The sequence below is a fragment of the Callorhinchus milii genome, unplaced genomic scaffold (genome assembly GCF_018977255.1).
Source record: "Callorhinchus milii isolate IMCB2004 unplaced genomic scaffold, IMCB_Cmil_1.0 Scaffold2, whole genome shotgun sequence".
Lineage (NCBI taxonomy): Eukaryota > Metazoa > Chordata > Chondrichthyes > Chimaeriformes > Callorhinchidae > Callorhinchus > Callorhinchus milii.
In genome coordinates this window covers 69,291,058-69,307,672 of record NW_024704743.1, presented here as the reverse complement: position 1 = coordinate 69,307,672, position 16,615 = coordinate 69,291,058, and the positions used below count along the sequence as shown (strand labels likewise).

Sequence of the window (16,615 nt, the reverse complement as noted above, 5' to 3'; positions counted from 1 at the left end):
ACGCGCTCTGCCTTTCTTTACCTCCACAACATCGCCCGGCTCTGCCACTGTCTCTCACCCCAGGCCGCTGAGACCCTCAACCACGCATTCATCACATCCAGGCTCGACTACACAAACTCCCTGCTTGTCGGCCTCCCCAACTCCTCTCACCCCCCCCCCCCCCCCACAGGCTACAGATCATCCAGAACTCTGCAGCCCGTGTCCTCTCCTGCACCAGGCTCTGCTACACTATCACCCCTATCCTCGTCCAACTCCCCTCAGAAGATATAGCTCAAGCTCATACCTTCAAAGCCCTTCACAGTCTTGCTCCTCCCTACCTCTGTGACCTCCTAATCCCCTACAAACCTGTCTGCTCCCTGCGCTCAGCGGGCTCTGGCCTGCTTCACGCCCCCCCGCCTACCCCCCCCGCCACATTGGCAGGCAAGTCTTCAGCCTCTCTGCTCCCACCCTCTGGAACTCCATCCCACAGTCCGTCTCCCTCACCCTGACCATTTCCCCCTTGCTCGGGTCCTGACCCAACTGTACAGCGCCTTGGGACGTCCTCCCGACGTGAAAGGCGCTCAATAAATGGAATCTTGTTGTTGTTGTCTCTCCCCCTCCTTTGCCTCCTTCATGACCCATCTCAAAAACCTCCTCTTCGACCGTGCCTTCCTATTCCTCCCCTCCCAACCTCCATCCCTCCAGATCTTAATCACCAGCTCAGGTGCGATTCACTGACTGAAAGGTGCTTTTAAAATGTAATTTGTTGTTGTTACTCCAGCCAAAATGGAAGATCACGATCTGAAATGATAAGATCCTGTATCTCTGTCTAACACTCTTCTTCTCTGATTTCAATCTATATTTTTCTTTGGATCTCTTTCTCATTTCTCTCTCTCTCTTAACTTCCCCTGTTTTTCTTTGTCTGCATCTCACTTGCTGTCCCTCTGATTGCCTCTACATCTATCTATTTCTCGCTTGGTTCTCTCTGGGTCCATCTGGCTTCTTCTCTGTGTTTGGCTGTAACTCTCTCTCGAGGGCTGGCTTTTCCACCAAGCCAGAATATTTTCATATGCTGGATCCCTTAAAATATATATGAGCTTTGAACCCTGGATACATTTGATTAGTAAACATCTGTGGTGGTCGAATATTTTGTTAAAAAAATCTGACATTTCTGTGACTATACAGCACACTGTTTAAGTGTATCAGAGTGCTGTTTGTAGTTACTTTAAACAAATAACCTGGAACCGGATTGTGAAACTTATTTCCGTAGCAAACCTTTTCTTTTATCCCAATAGAAACTACATTATTGTCAATCAAGGAATTCATGTTTCAATAAAATGAAATAAAAGCAACCAAAAATCTTAGAAATCAACGAGGTTAGCATTTTGGGTGTGACCTTTTATTCAGATCTGCTGAAGTCTCAAATTAAACATTGATACATTTCTCTTTAGATGCTGATCTTCCTGTTTTGGTTTGGATTTCAGGTTTCCAATGTTTTCATCTCATTTAAGATGACCAAACTTATCATAAGGCCTGAGAAATTGTCATTATCCCAGTTTATCAGTAATTCGATTGCAAATAGCTTACAGTACTGCAGTTTTCTGGTTCATATATCTGACCAAACAGCATGTCTTGCACCTGATGTTTTTTGCTCATTGTAAGTAGAAATGAGCCAAACTGATGCTCACTATTTGTTTATAAATACAATAGTATGTTTCTGTTCCATTTGTGATGTGTCCTTGTTTTGAGCAAATATTCTGCAAACATTGTTTCTGCTCACACCCCACTCTACTACTTGACTCAGTTCTTCTGCATATTCCCGCTTTCATCCACTATGTTCCGAATCTCTGAAACTCCCTGTCTCAATCCCTCCATTTTGTCTCCGCTTTGCACTTCTTCAAATTGCACCTGAAGACCTTCCTCTTTGATAATGCCTGCAGTCAGCTCCCCTCTCTTTCCAACGCAGCATTAAACCACACAGTTAAGAGAAGCTATCCATATGAAGGACGCTATATAAGTGTGAACTGTTCTGTACAGTACGAGAGCAGTTACAGTATACAGTAATATTGTAGTAACAAGAAACTTAAGTGATTCAACTCTCGTCTTTTTCAGGTCATGATACTTGTGTAGAACTTCTGCTGGAACAGGAGATTTTTCAGAAACTGGAAGGCAATGCATTTAGTCCTTTACACTGTGCTGTGTAAGTTATTTCTCTTTTATCATCTAAATCTTTATGCAACTAAAAATGTTCTGTCAAATGACTTTTTTTGTTTCCCCCTTTCAGAATAAATGACAATGAAGGGTCTGCAGAAATGTTAATAGATGTTCTAGGTGCTAACATTGTAAACTCTACAGATGGAAAGGGAAGGTAATGAAATTATTTTTTCTTCCACTATGGCATTAAAAGTATAGGATATAGTGAATTTATTTAATGGTAGAGTATGTCATGATGGAACAGAAATCACCTGGTGTGATGTAATGTGCCAACATGCTGGGTTATGGCATTGTGGAGTGTTCCAACATCCTTGGGGAGATGCAAATGGAATTTCCTTGGAGCTGAGCTGGTAACAAAATGTGGGAATTGAGTCAACCTTCTGTGACCGTTTCTGTAGTCTTGTTTCTGAGCCAGGCGGGTCTGCAATACTCCAGGGTATTGTTGATGACAGATCAGCCAGCCTGGCTCAATGGAAGAACACGTTTGGACAGACTAGTCACTAGGAACAGGGATTCTTCCCACTCATCTCCTGTTAACCCTCCAAGCCAAATCGCTAGCAGACAGGGTGGTCCTAGCTGGACAAGCAGTAGGAATCTTGCTAGACAGTTACTTGAATGACATTCTATATGGTTGTAGCTGGTTAAACCCCAGCAGTACTCAATACACACTATGGGATCCTCTCGCCTTGGCTCTTGCCAATCTGCATCTAACACTCTCCAGAATTAGGTAATTAGGTGAGACCCTTAAAAATATCCCTGAGGGAACATCCCTGTGTTCAAACAGAATTTGGATAACTGGACAATTCAGATGTATCAGCTTGGCTCAGTTGATAGCTCTCACCTCTGAGTCAGAAGATTGTGGGTTCAAGCTCTACATCGGGATTTGTAACTCATAGTTAAGCTGGCAATCCACTCCTGAGAGTGTGCTGCATTGTTGGAGGTACTGTCTTTCGAATGAAACATTAAACTGAGGCCCCTTCTGCCTGTTCAGGTGGATATTAAAGATTCCATGGCACTATTCAAAAAGAGAAGGTAGTTTCTCCCTATGTCCTGGCCAACAATCTCCCAAATAAAATTGGTCGCTTATTCTATGACTGTTTGTGGGTCATTACAATGTGCAAATTGGCTGCCATGTTTGCCCACAAAACATGTACAATCACTGCACTTTACAGTATATACTGTGAAGCATCTTGGGACATCCTAAAGTGAAAGGCACTATAAGATATGTAGGGATGATTATTATTATGTCTGTGTTTTATCAGTCAATGCTGAATGTTTTCTGTAAGGAACTAGATGTTGCATCATTTCAGATCACTATAAAATTGTACGTGGGTTCTAATGACCTTTTAAATGTCCATTTATAATTCTATTTGATTTTCCACTAATGTAATGCCAACAATGAGGTGTTATGAAAGATGTTTTTGTACAGATTTATTACGTGTGGAATAAAATTATTTGAAATGTGAATAAATGAACAAGTTTCCTTTTCAAAGTAGTTGTAATTTAAATTGAAGAAAAGAAGACGAATTAAAATTCTGTGATTAACTATTTTTTCATTTACTATAGAGCTCCTCTTCATGCAGCAGCTTTCACAGATCATGTTGAATGTTTACAGCTTCTACTCAGCCACAATGCTCAAGTGAATGCTGTAGATTCTGCTGGGAAAACGCCCTTAATGATGGCGGCAGAGAATGGGCAGACTAATGCTGTTGGTAAGGACGTTATCCATCTCTCTTTCATCATTCTATAACCTGGGAAACAACATGCTTTAAAGAACGTTGTCAGCATTTCTAGAAAACAGTGCTTGCTCAAGTGCTGGCAGATTGTAGGCAATGTAATCATTTCAGAGGCTCTGTGACCTTAAGTTAAACAAATTTTCTTCATAAATCAGCACTTTTAACAAAAAGGAAGATGCTTCAAAAATTTTGCTTTGATTCATTCTGGGGATTTGAAGCCTGGCAAAGCTAATAGATAATGCACTATGGGGTTTGCTTAGATTGTGGTGTGCCACAAATTTAAAATCCATATTTTATGGATCTGTTATTTTTTAAATAAACCTTGTGTACCACTATAGATTTCATTTTACTGTGCTTCATACCTACTCAATTATTAACTGAGCAAATTTGATACTCTCTGTAATAGATTTGTATGTGATATCATTTGGATTGGAATGTACAGCAGATATTGACTCACGATTCATAACTGGCTTAGCTTAACTTTAACCGGCTGCTAGAACCTCACAGTATTTAAACAGCAGTACTTTTGTATATCTGTAGTAGAAGGCAAAATACAGTTCCAATAAGTGGAGCTCTCATCAGTTTGGTGGAGTTTTGTGATTAAGTTTTTCAAATGCCTATTTTTGTTATGTCTTTCAGAGGTGTTAGTCAGCAGTGCAAAAGCAGACCTGACCCTACAGGATGTGAACAAAAACACAGCCCTCCATTTGGGTTGTAGCAAGGTGAGCATCACTCCAGCCTTAAGAAATATAGAATTTATTTTGTTTTGTTAGATACTTGAAAGATATGGTGTAATTTGCTGCCATGACCTAATAAAATGCTAGAGCAGGTCTGACGACTAAAAGGCCTTCTCCAATATACTGAGTACTTGGGCTTGTGCTTTTAATTTATTTAAAATAATTCAACTTTTTATTTACTTAGAAGTGTTGCTTCACTTTCCAGTAAAATTGAGCAAATCAACATCATAAGATATAGATCTACTGCAGTCAAGACATTGGCGTTGTCCTTTTCCACGTATGTTTTTCTGAAACAAAAAGATAATTTTACCTCATTTATTCAACCTCCACATGTAAATAGTTCCTGGAGGGGAAAGGAGTTAAATCCCTAGAGACAATTGAAGCAATTGTGCTATTGGACCTCCAATTTGGTCAGGTCATTTTCCACTATTACATATAAGCCTAATTTTAAATCACATTTGTCCTGTTGATACTTGTCTTGACTGTTGTCTAGCCATATTAGAAAGTTCAATTTATTGCATTTTGTAGTAAGCAGTTTTAGTAACAGCCCTGTAAATGTCTTTATTTTGACAGAGCTTGAGAATTGTCCTAAACAGGGCTCTTAAGAAGCCAGTGTGGCAGGCACAAAAAAGGGAGATTTCAGCCCAAGATTTAAAAGATCCAGGCAGGGTAAGCTAAAGAATGAGACACATGCCCTCTCGAGTGACTCTGTCAATGCCACTCCTGATTTCATGACAATGGTGCAGAATTTGTAAAGGGACCTTGATCAGGAAGAGTCAGAATGGTTTTCTTCTAAAAATAAGTTTTTAAATGAAACGCTGAGGTGATAGATAAAAAGTAGGATTGATAGATGCTAATGTACTTGGATTTTCAGAAGGCATTTGATAAGGTGCTGTATAACAGATTTCTAAATAAAATTTAGATGCATGGAATTAGAGATTATCTCATGACATGATGGGAAATTGGTTGGGAGGTAGGCAGACAGGTGAAATAAAGGGGACATTATCTGATTGGTAGACAGTGGCAAGTGGTGTGTCACAGGGATTGACGCTTGGTACTAGGTTTCGCCACTATATACAAATTTAGATATAGAATATTGTATATCCAGGTTAGCTGATGATGCTAAGGTAGGAGATGTAAATTGTGAACAGCAGAATGATTTGCAAAAAAAATTGCAAAGGACAAAGAGTGGGGTTGGAGAGAACAATGGCAGATAGAAGCTACAAATACACGGTCACTACACTTCACAGTAAAACCCTGTGTATTGCTTTGAGATATTTCAATGACATCAAATGTATATTGATGTTGCTACATTAAATTCTAGGATTTTTAATGTAACAAAGTGTGAGAGAGAACACTTTGGGTGTGAGATTGGTGGCCAAGAATATATTTGAATGTTAAAGCGAGGGTGAGGAGAAGGGAGGCAGATAAACTGATTTATATATCCAAGTAGGAGGAATGTCTTTCCACAGAGGGTGGTGAGAAAGTGGAACACAAAGCCAGAAGCTATGGTTGAAGCAAGAAGCATCAACATATTTCAGAGGAAACTTGATACATACATAAACGAGGAGTACAGGAGGGGTAGGGGGCACTTGAGTATAAATGCTGGAATGGACAAATTGGGCTGAATGGCTTGTCATTTATGTAATTCTATGTAAGTGTGTACAATGGAATCCTGTTATGTGTGTCATTATAACAAGGTTTTCATGTGTATCGGTAGCTAGCTTGCATGCATAAGCGCAGGAAGTGACAATGAACAACTTAATCTACTCATGCTAGGTCAAGCTAGGCATTTGCAACAATTACCATCTAACCTACTTGTTTGTGTATTGCGAGGCTGGCGACTTTCTGCACACATGTAGCACGTAGGAAGTGACGTTAGCATCAGCCCAATGCTGCAGGAGTTGGCCATTTTGGCTTCCCCTGCACCAGCCAGCATTTTGTCTTTCTATGGGATGCTCAGTAAATGCAGACGCACTGATGGACCCCATTATAGATCTGGTTGGGATTCTATGGATTACATTAAAGCAGGTCTTCACTGTAAGTCATTGCACACTAGTTTGTAGGTACAGCAAACATTAAAACATGGTTAATAGAATAATGCTGGGCTTTATCATAAAGGATATGGTTGACTCCTGTTCCTTGGTCCGTAGACAATGTGCTCCTTTTTTTAAGGAAAAGCAGCAATATATTCTTATATGTGGAGATTGAAGTAAATGTACTCAATGCTTAGAATGAATAATTTGGTACAACCTAACTGATAGAAGTGCAGTGCAGATAATTTGGGCAACTGGTAGTGGTAATGGGTTTCTGGTGGGTAGTAAATACCAGAGTCATATTAAGCCCTCAGAGGGATAGGGGTACTGATGGTTACATTGATCTAATTTTAGATAATGACTGCATATCTGTTAGCTAAATGTCAAGAGGTGCAATGGGTCTGTAAGTCAATGAGTCCTCAATTAAGTCTCCTATTTGTAACCAAAGAATGATAGCTTGGTGCGATCAATAAAATTAGTGACCTTCACTAAGCTGAATAAAGCAAAAAGGTGAGTCACTTTGCCAAATTAGATGAATATGAAATATATTTTATCCAGACTGAAAATCGGTGACATTGTCCAGATAACACAGCTGGATCATAGCATTTAACAGCCAACTCCACAGCAATACTAGTTGTGGAAGAGTTTGCTGACACCTGGGACACTTTTTTCAGACGAAGAGGTGCCTGCACAATGAAATTAGCTTGAAAATCACACATGGTTAAAATATACATCATTCACATTAATTATAAATGGCAGTACTTTTGGGGGGAAGGTTTGCATTCAGAGTTTCAATAAAAAAAGCAGTAAGCCTTTACTCATTTTATTCTCTCTGTTTTTAGGGCCATGAAACTAGTGCCTTGTTAATACTGGAGAAGATTGCTGACCGGAACCTCATTAATGCAACAAATACTTCTTTGCAAACGTAAGGATTCCTGTTTTTATTTCATAGTATTGATAAGTAATATTTTAAACATAATTTCAACTTTAAAGTGTAAAATTAGACACTTAATTTGTCACTTTATCCTAACTTATACAATCCAAATTTTGTCAAAGCCAAGATTTGTATGTGGGAAATTGAAATGCACCATTATGTGTATTTCAGGACATGCTGAAAAATAAGTATACAGCTTTCTCATCGTGCACATTAACTATGAATGGCAGTACGGAATTCCTTTAATTAGAAATAATCAATGTAAACTATAAAATAGTTAAGTAAGATGGATGGATAATCAGCTTCTGCATTGGAGTGCTATTTTATAATTCTCTTCCCATCCACACTTTCCTCTACAATAATATAGGTGCAGTGATATTGTGTTCTACAATTTCCTCCACACAGCCCTCCTGAGAACATTACTGAAAGCACTTTTGTTGTTGAAAATGTAACTTTCTCATTTTCGTTTATACTTTCTTGATGTAGACAATCCCCTGAAAATGTATTTTAAAACTTTCTTATTTTCATTTCTAAGTGTTGAAATCTACAAATATTTATATAGTATTTCAGTGCACTCCAGTAAGGAGTGCAGGTCACCCTCCAATCTTTTTGAAATATTGTTCGGTGTTTATCAGACACTCCAAACTGTTTCATTGCTAAGTTATACCTTATGAAAATTGTAACTTCTGCATTTTCATCTATTCCTATATAGACCGTTGCATGTTGCTGCACGCAATGGACTGACTGTGGTTGTGCAAGAGCTGTTGAGCAAAGGAGCCAGCGTACTTGCTGTAGATGAAAATGGTAAGCTTGTTTTTTTTTAAGTTTATGTATAGTATGCAAAATTGTGGCAGTTTACTCTGTCTAATCAACCTTTAACGGTGAGCATAATATTTGAGTGAGGGATGAATAATGGTTGCAGCCGAAATTTCTGGATTGTCCCAAGTGCTAATGGGTTTATTTTCTTTATAAAATATTTTAAAGGCAGCATTCAATCTGCATACATGGACATTTGATTGATTGTTTTAGATGAGATGTAAAGTAGATTGTATTGATTTTAAACTAGTAACCACTATTGAAGGAATTTTGTTTATTTTTATCTTGTTGACCCTGCATTGCTTTTATAAATCTTATTGTCTTTGCTGTTGAATAGCTTGCCAAAATTCAATGGTAAAGGTCACTGGGAAATTTTCAGTACCACAGTAGATGAGAAAGGGGAAAAAGTCAAAACTATTAAAAAGGGAAAATGGTAAAGATGTCTTCTGATTCAGTGTTGTCCATATCCCAAGACACTTAAAAAACAGTAATAAACGTGGGTTGCTTGGAATCATTGATGTATCCATTAATACATCAGCACTGTTTCTCCAAATCTTCAGTGCTCCCAGCAAAACAGGACACTGTTCTGTCCTGGTAGTTGTGTCTGAATGTTCCATTTGTTACGCCATCTAATAATAAAAGACTGCAAACATTTCCACAAGATGGCCCTACAAGAAAACCACTTTAAAATAATGTCAAACAACTGCATCTATGCTTGAACATCAAAACTATTTAAACTTGTTGCCAATCTCTCAAATTAAACAATGCTTGGGTATTCACTGTGGTTGTATGTGATGTACTCCATTTTCTTTTCTTTAATAGTCTGCTTCCAAATTCATGCCAGCCTTTTCATCAACATAATGCAGTTTAGATCTATTTTGCTCAATTGGAACCAAAAAGATAATATTTGCAATATACAATATTTTTCTAATCCTGAATGATTTTCTCAGTCCTATCTAGTATAAAACTCCTTATGTTTACACAACTTCTTTCTTAAATAACTTTACCTCTTGATTTAAAGAAAGTTTGTCATTCTATTGTGATTATATCTCATCTCAGGGAGTCTGAAATCAGAGCTCCACATCCCAACTGTTGCACTAATGGTGACATTTACTATTTTATATTTAGATAAAAGTATTTCTATCATTTGTAGGACATAGAATTGTCCCTATTACATTTGTTGTGCCATAAGCACTCATAGAGTGCTGTAACTCAGTGGTTAGAGCACTCATTTCACAAGAGGACCTGGGTTTGATTCCCGGCAGGGCGAAACGTTGGGTACGTTTCCTTACTCTACACGCCTCTGTTTACCAAGCAGTAAGTAGGAACCTGGTTGTTAGTCGATTGGTGGATCGCTTTTCCAGGGATAATAATGCCTTATAATAATAAAAAATAATTTGGTCACTCAATCCATGACTGTTTGTGGGATACTGCTGTGCGCAATTGGCTGCTGCATTTCTCACAAAATTGTCAACTCACTTTACAATGTATTCTGCGAAGTACACTGAGACGTCCCGAAGACCTGATCAAGCGCTGTATCAAATGCAAGGATTATTATTATAGCCAAGAGGATTGGACAAGTCAGGAGGTTACTGAGTTCCTTGATTCAGCCACTTAGCTATTGGAAGCATTGATTGGAGGCTGTAATGCTTCCGTTTATCCACCAATCCCTTTTCTAATTCCCATCAACTACATAATTTGTTAGGAAGTTCTCCCGATCTTGGAATCTTATTTTAATATTTTCATCATAATTGTTCATGGTTTTACTGCATTTTCACATATTTACATTTAAGCCATGGAATGTATCAAAAAGCCTAGTGTGTAGTTTACTTTTTAATTAAATGGAGATTACTCTTAACTCGGCTATTGTTATTGAATTTCTTTTCAGAGGAAGGAACGTTTTGTAATATTTTCTTTAAAAACTTTTAACTGTTTCAGGTTACACGCCTGCTTTGGCCTGTGCTCCGAATAAAGATGTGGCGGACTGCCTAGCCCTCATTCTGGCCACTATGATGCCTGTTTCATCCAGCGGCACTTTACCTACTCTCAGTTTTAACGCCATTAATCATTACAGCAATCCTTCGAAGACTGTTTGCTTTGAGTCTCTACCAATTATGAGAAGTGATCACAGTTCTTTCTGCAGTTTGAACAATATAGGCAGGGAAGATGGTTACCCTTATGCTGAAGACGATGATCTAAATGACTCTGATTCAGAGACCTATTGAATACACCGACTTGAACGTTTGTGCTGAGAGCCCTTGCTGCAAGCCCATGGTGGATGGGTTGTTTTGAAAATGAGCGCCTTTTAAATTCTCTGGGCCACTTGGAGCAGTTGCATTGTAGATTTAAAGTTGATCAAATTATCAAAAATAGAAGATACAGAAAATGCAGGCATAAGGAATCCAATACAAAAATTACATTTGTATATCGCCTTTCACATCGGGAGGACATCCCAAGGCGCTGAATAAGAAAGCAGGAAGCTCAAAAGTTTATAAACAATGTAGGAAACTACTGCAAAGTCAATGGATGCCAATGTAATGTTACTTTAATGCTCTTTTATTTTCTGTGCCAGGATTCCTTTCAACAGTGCACACTGTTGAGTGTTGAATCTGAAGACTACGATGCTGGGTGGAATAGCAGTCCTTAAAATAAATGGAGACAGGCAACCAAATATTCCTAAATAGAAAGGGGAATTAATGAATTTAATGGGGAAAGTGATATAACACAATTGGGATATAATGTCACTCACGTGCACACTTATTTGCCAAAGGGACCAAACTGGTTTTTTAAAAAAATCTTATGTACAAAGTGAAATAATTTAGAGAGCTGGAATAAAAGATCTCTCAAGCTGTGCAACTTTAAAAACGTTGATTTAACAGTATTAAAGTGAAATTCTTCAGAGATATTTTAATGTACATTTGTTGATCTCTCTGTCTAATTGGTTCTAAATGTCTCAAGTGGAATGGTGAGGGAAAGAAATTTGAGCCTATGTTTGAGCCAATGTGAATGCCCTTTTCCTACTTTTCTAGTTTAACCTAAGATCAATGAAAATGGTACAGTCAAAGTGATGGATAATTAAAATGTACAATAAATCGTATTGTGGAGGAATTCCCATTCTATCTGCAGTTTTTCAAACCTTACTTTTACCTGTGTGTTTTATGATATGATTGATATTTTACAATACAGGTTTGTAGTTCTGGAGGCCAGCGTTAACACAGGATATAGGAGTCTTGAATAGGAAGATTGCCTGGACTTTGCAGTGTAGTGAATTTGGGTTTTAATTGACGTTCACCTTTTAGGTAATAAAATATTTTACACTATTTAAAGCCACATTTGTAAAACCCAATGTACTTTTTGTTTCTGATTTCTTCAGTGCCTTCACTGTTTTATCCTTACAACTATACATTCAGGGAGAAAGACCTATGAAGTTGTATCACTGCGTTGTTCCATGTCTAGCAGTTTCTTTGAATAAGCCACTTATGACACAATAAAGCTAATGCAGTCTGGTCGTTTGATTCTTCAGTGGTTGAGGAAGAACACTTTCAAGTGATCGTGCTGGGTATATTACAGCTGAACCAGGCAGTGTTTTCAATCTGTTTGCAGTTGAACCTGACCATGAATTCAATGTTCTATGTAAATTTACATAGAAAGCCCTGATTCAGCAATGTTTACGCATCAGTTGTTCACATGGATGGATTAAAAAAAAATGCTATACTTGGAACAAATTAGTTTTGTCTAAATATTGTTTGAGATGTTCTATTTAGTGTTTCTCATCCCAAAAAGGAGGCCTGTATCGCACAATTAATGACTGGATTGGATTCATTTTGATGTTTAAATCACTATGTTCTTGAAGAAGTAATGTATTTGATTCAGCAGGGTTTTCTTTGGTTTATTGGATTTCAAATATTATGAATTTTACGCAGTCGGGCCACCTTTTTAGTTGGCATGACTTTTCCGCTGCTTTGGATAAAAGTCCAGAGGATCCTTCTGTCAAACCATGATATTTTAATAACTGGAATCCTGTAAAATATGAGCTGATTTCTGAATATGTACAACATGTGGAAACAGAACAAAATTTATTCTGTTTTAATGTATCTCTGCTTCGTCTCTTTTTTCTTGAAGGAGTTAAGATTATAGCATGTATATAGAAATTGTGACTGCTTGGTTACCTACTGCATTCTTTAAATACATTGCTGAAATTATTGTATATTTTATGGATAATAAAACCCAGATGTGAGTTGTATGTAATTATAATTCGCTTTATCATTTGTGTTTTGGGAGATACTTTGGGTTTTCAGAACTGCATGTAGTACTAGTATAGGTCTTCAATGATTGCGTTGACTTGTGATCAGGTTGTTGACAAGTGGATAAAAGAATGCATGTTTCATTCAGGTGGAACCTATATTGTTGATGCATTTATTTCAACGGTGAGCCTACAACAACAACAACAAGATTCCATTTATTGAGCGCCTTTCACGTCGGGAGGACGTCCCAAGGCGCTGTACAGTTGGGTCAGGACCCGAGCAGGGGGGAAATGGTCAGGGGGAGGGGAGGGAAGGGAGGGAGCGAGGAGGGGGTAGAGAGTCGAGAGGGGAGCTGAAGGCACGGTCAAAGAGAAAGGTCTTGAGACCGGCCTTGAAGGAGGAAAGGGAGGAGGCGGCGAAGGCACTGGGGGATAGAGTTCCAGAGCTTCGGGGCTGAGAGGCTGAAGGCCCGGCCACCGATGGTAGGGCGGTTGGGGCGGGGGATGTGGAGCAGACCGGAGCCAGAGGAACGGAGGGTACGGGCAGGTAGGTAGGGGGATAGTAGGTCGGAGAGGTAGGAGGGAGCGAGGCCGTGAATGGCCTTGTAGGTGAGGATGAGGATCTTGAATTCGATCCTCTGGGGGATGGGGAGCCAGTGGAGGCGAGCGAGGGTGGGAGTGATGTGGTCGCGGTGCCTGGTGCGGGACAGTACACGAGCTGCAGAGTTCTGAATGACCTGCAGCTTGTGGAGGGAGGTGGCGGGAAGGCCGGCGAGGAGAGAGTTCCCATAGTCCAGCCTTGAGGTGATAAAGGTGTGGACCAGAGTTTCAGCAGCGTGAGGGGTGAGGTAGTGCCGTAGTCTGGCGATGTTCCGGAGGTGATGGAAGGCGGTGCCAGTTGTGGTGCGGATATGAGGAAGAAAGGACAGCTCAGGGTCGAACAGAACCCCGAGGTTCCTGATGGCTTTGAGAGGTGGAGAGTGCAGCCTTGGATGCTGATGGTGTCAGCGCCTGAGGTGCGGAGACGCTGACGCGAACCAATCAGGAGGGCCTCAGTTTTATGCACGTTGAGCTGAAGAAAGTTGTCTCTCGTCCAGGACTCGATGTCGGACAGGCAGCTGTCAGGACATCGGTGGTCGTGGAGTTGAGAGTAGAGGAGGAAAGGTAGAGTTGGGTGTCATCCGCATACATGTGGAAGTTAACCCCATGTCTGCGGATGATGTCACCACAGGGGGAGCATATAGAGGGTGAAGAGGAGGGGACCGAGGACAGAGCCTGAGGGACACCGCACGAGACAGTGTGGGGGCCGGAGGAAAAACCATTTGTGGAGCCTAGGAAGGACAAAGGCCCACAATGTTAGGCACTGTTTTTCCAATGCATTTTTTTACGATATTATTGTGCACAGCAATGAGGAGGAACAAGTAGGCTAATATTAGGGTACATTGATGTCAAAAGCACAACAATACTTTGTGGTGAGAGTAGCCATGACAACGTATGAGGCAGCCTCTAGAATGCAGGATTGCTTAAAGTGTGAACCTACTGTGGATCCTTGCTGTATCAGAAGCATGTCACCCCTGGCCTACAGCACTGATTACTTGGCTCCCCACTTTAAAAAAATGGCGCTCTTCTTGATGGTCAGGTTGCCACTTCTTTGCTGAGGTCCCTTCGTGCTTGGAATGTGCAGGGAGTGCTGCTGACAATTTGCAAACAAAATTATGTCAGTGCTAAATTAACAACCTGGAAAACGGATATTTCTTTTGGCTGTCATTATAATGCACCATCTGAGATATATCCAGATGAGCGGGTTGCTCTGTATGATGCTTTTAAATGTAGGTAAATTAAGAATTTGGGAGAAAAGGATATTAAGGAACATGGAGAAAAGCACAGTTGAGAAAAGTTTCAGTAGGCTGAATGGTCACCTTTTCCCAAGCTCCTAGCCCTTACAGTTAGACAAAGTACGGCAGACTCGCCCAATAGAACTTACATGCCACTTTTAGATTTCAATCTCTTGCCCAATGCTAGTAGCTGCCTTTGGCTGCAATCCCGCTTGAGGATTTCCACAGTAAGTTGGAATGGGTTCCCATCAGATGTAGAGTTCACAGGCAACTGCAGGATTTATTGTTTACAAATCCTTTCGTGAATATCTCAATTTTGTCCCACCGTGTCTGCCTCTAGACCCGAGTACTGTTATCACCTTGAGCATGCTTGATATTCTGCAGATCATCCACCAAGGATTATTACGTTTTATATAATTCTGACCTGGTGTAAAATAAGTAAGCTAAAACAAATGTAAATTGTCACCACTAGATGTCACTGTATTCTATTGCTACAGCCAAGTGAACCTTTTTCATTACAATTTTGTTCTAAATGGCAGGAAAATACAAGCAATCAAGCAATATTTTGCTTATGACATTTTTAATACCCGTGTCTATTCAAAGTAAAATTAGTAAAACAATTTATTTTGTAGGATCCCGGGATGATTTTTTTCTATTTTTCTATTTCCTCACATTATTCTCCAAATAAAAAAAAGTCTATCCTCCTGGGGGAAGGAATTAGAGCAGGATCTCGGTGGTACTGAGCTGCCTTCAAGATTACGTGTTTGGCAAAGGATTGTCAGAATTGAGTCAATCCTCTGTGGTGGTCTCACAAGTCCAGTTCTTGAGCCAGTTTCTTCCCACTCAGTTCCTGTTAACACTGTAAACCAAAGCCCTAATGGATAGGGTAATCCCAACTGGCTAAACAGCAGGAAGCTTACCTGGCATTGCTTTCAATGACAAGTTAGGTGGTTTTAGTTGGTTAAACTCCCAACAGTATCCCAACTACATTGGGTTTCCTAAGCCTTATAAGAGAGTGCAATCCATTCAAAGTACATAGCGAACTTTGCTGCCTTGGTGATGCAACTCAATTTACACTTGTACAGCGTGTCGAGAGGACATCACAAAACACTTGACAATGTTGGATAGATACCCAAGGTGGGGAGCTGAGGTGGAGTGAGGGGATGACGGAAAGCACTTTGGGTAAGAAAGTGATTGTATTTCTCACCCTCTTATAGATTTCCTTGTGACTTTCTTTGACTGTGCACATATTGTAACATTTCTTCTGTGCTGTTGCTCACTCTTGTCTTGCTTTTCATGCTTCAGATCACTTGGTCACCATTATTGCTAATGTCAGCTTAAGGCAGCCGTGCTGCTGCTCAGTCTTGCTGTGTTCTGGTCTGCCCTTTTTGAACATGTAACCAAAACACGTTTTTATATATCGAAACATGCAATCCAGCTTGCTATGAGATGATAATTAAGGACTAACTTCCCTTTCCATGAGCCCCTTGGTAATTGGACAACCATATGATTAAAAGATTCAGATGCCTTTATGCATATACAAGTTCTGAAATGTGCCAGTTTTTTAATAAAAGCTAATTGTTACTGTGTTCATCCCTTTCAGAAAAGGCTGCTTTTGATGTTCAGATTTTATTTCAGAGATGATCCGACAACGAGAAGGCAGTTTTCCTGGAATGAAATCAGTGCACTATAAACAAAAAGATGAAAGCAGCAAATGGATTGTGGAAGAAACAAAGTACCAAGAATGATTCAATGCAGTTGCGCGTAAGAAGTGCTTTGAACCAAAGAAAGAACAAAATTACTGTAATTTAAGTCTGCAAATGAACTATTCAAAAAAAAAAGCCCCGGCTGTTTCTGCAATTGAATTGGAACGCAGTGATCCAAAGTAATTACTGATATCAGCAACTTGCATTCATACAGCGTCCTTCACACGGGGTAGTGCCCCGGAGCGCTTATCAGAGGTCTTTCCATAAGGTCTGACTCCTGCTCAGTTATCATAGAATGTTACGGCACAGAAGGAGGCCATTCGGCCCACCGAGTCTGTGTGGCTCTTTGACAGAGCAAGTCACTTTCACTAACCCCAAT

At 39.9% G+C, this 16,615-nt stretch overlaps 1 protein-coding gene across 8 annotated transcripts in view; it reads left to right on the top strand.

Annotated features, from left to right (window-relative positions):
- ankrd28b (ankyrin repeat domain 28b) overlaps positions 1-11,592 on the top strand; it is a 96,936-nt gene extending 85,344 nt beyond the window's left edge. For 5 of the 8 annotated variants that reach the window (XM_042346684.1, XM_042346710.1, XM_042346681.1 and 2 more), the window contains 8 exons: positions 2,092-2,179; positions 2,264-2,347; positions 3,760-3,905; positions 4,569-4,651; positions 5,240-5,335; positions 7,545-7,627; positions 8,349-8,440; positions 10,391-11,592. In XM_042346684.1, the coding sequence (XP_042202618.1) occupies positions 2,092-2,179; positions 2,264-2,347; positions 3,760-3,905; positions 4,569-4,651; positions 5,240-5,335; positions 7,545-7,627; positions 8,349-8,440; positions 10,391-10,677 (959 nt within the window). In that variant the 3' untranslated portion in view covers positions 10,678-11,592. The remainder of the gene's footprint in view (positions 1-2,091; positions 2,180-2,263; positions 2,348-3,759; positions 3,906-4,568; positions 4,652-5,239; positions 5,336-7,544; positions 7,628-8,348; positions 8,441-10,390) is intronic. The other 3 variants (XM_042346699.1, XM_007897606.2, XM_042346691.1) reach the window with 1 other exon arrangement.
- Positions 11,593-16,615: the final 5,023 nt, after the last annotated feature.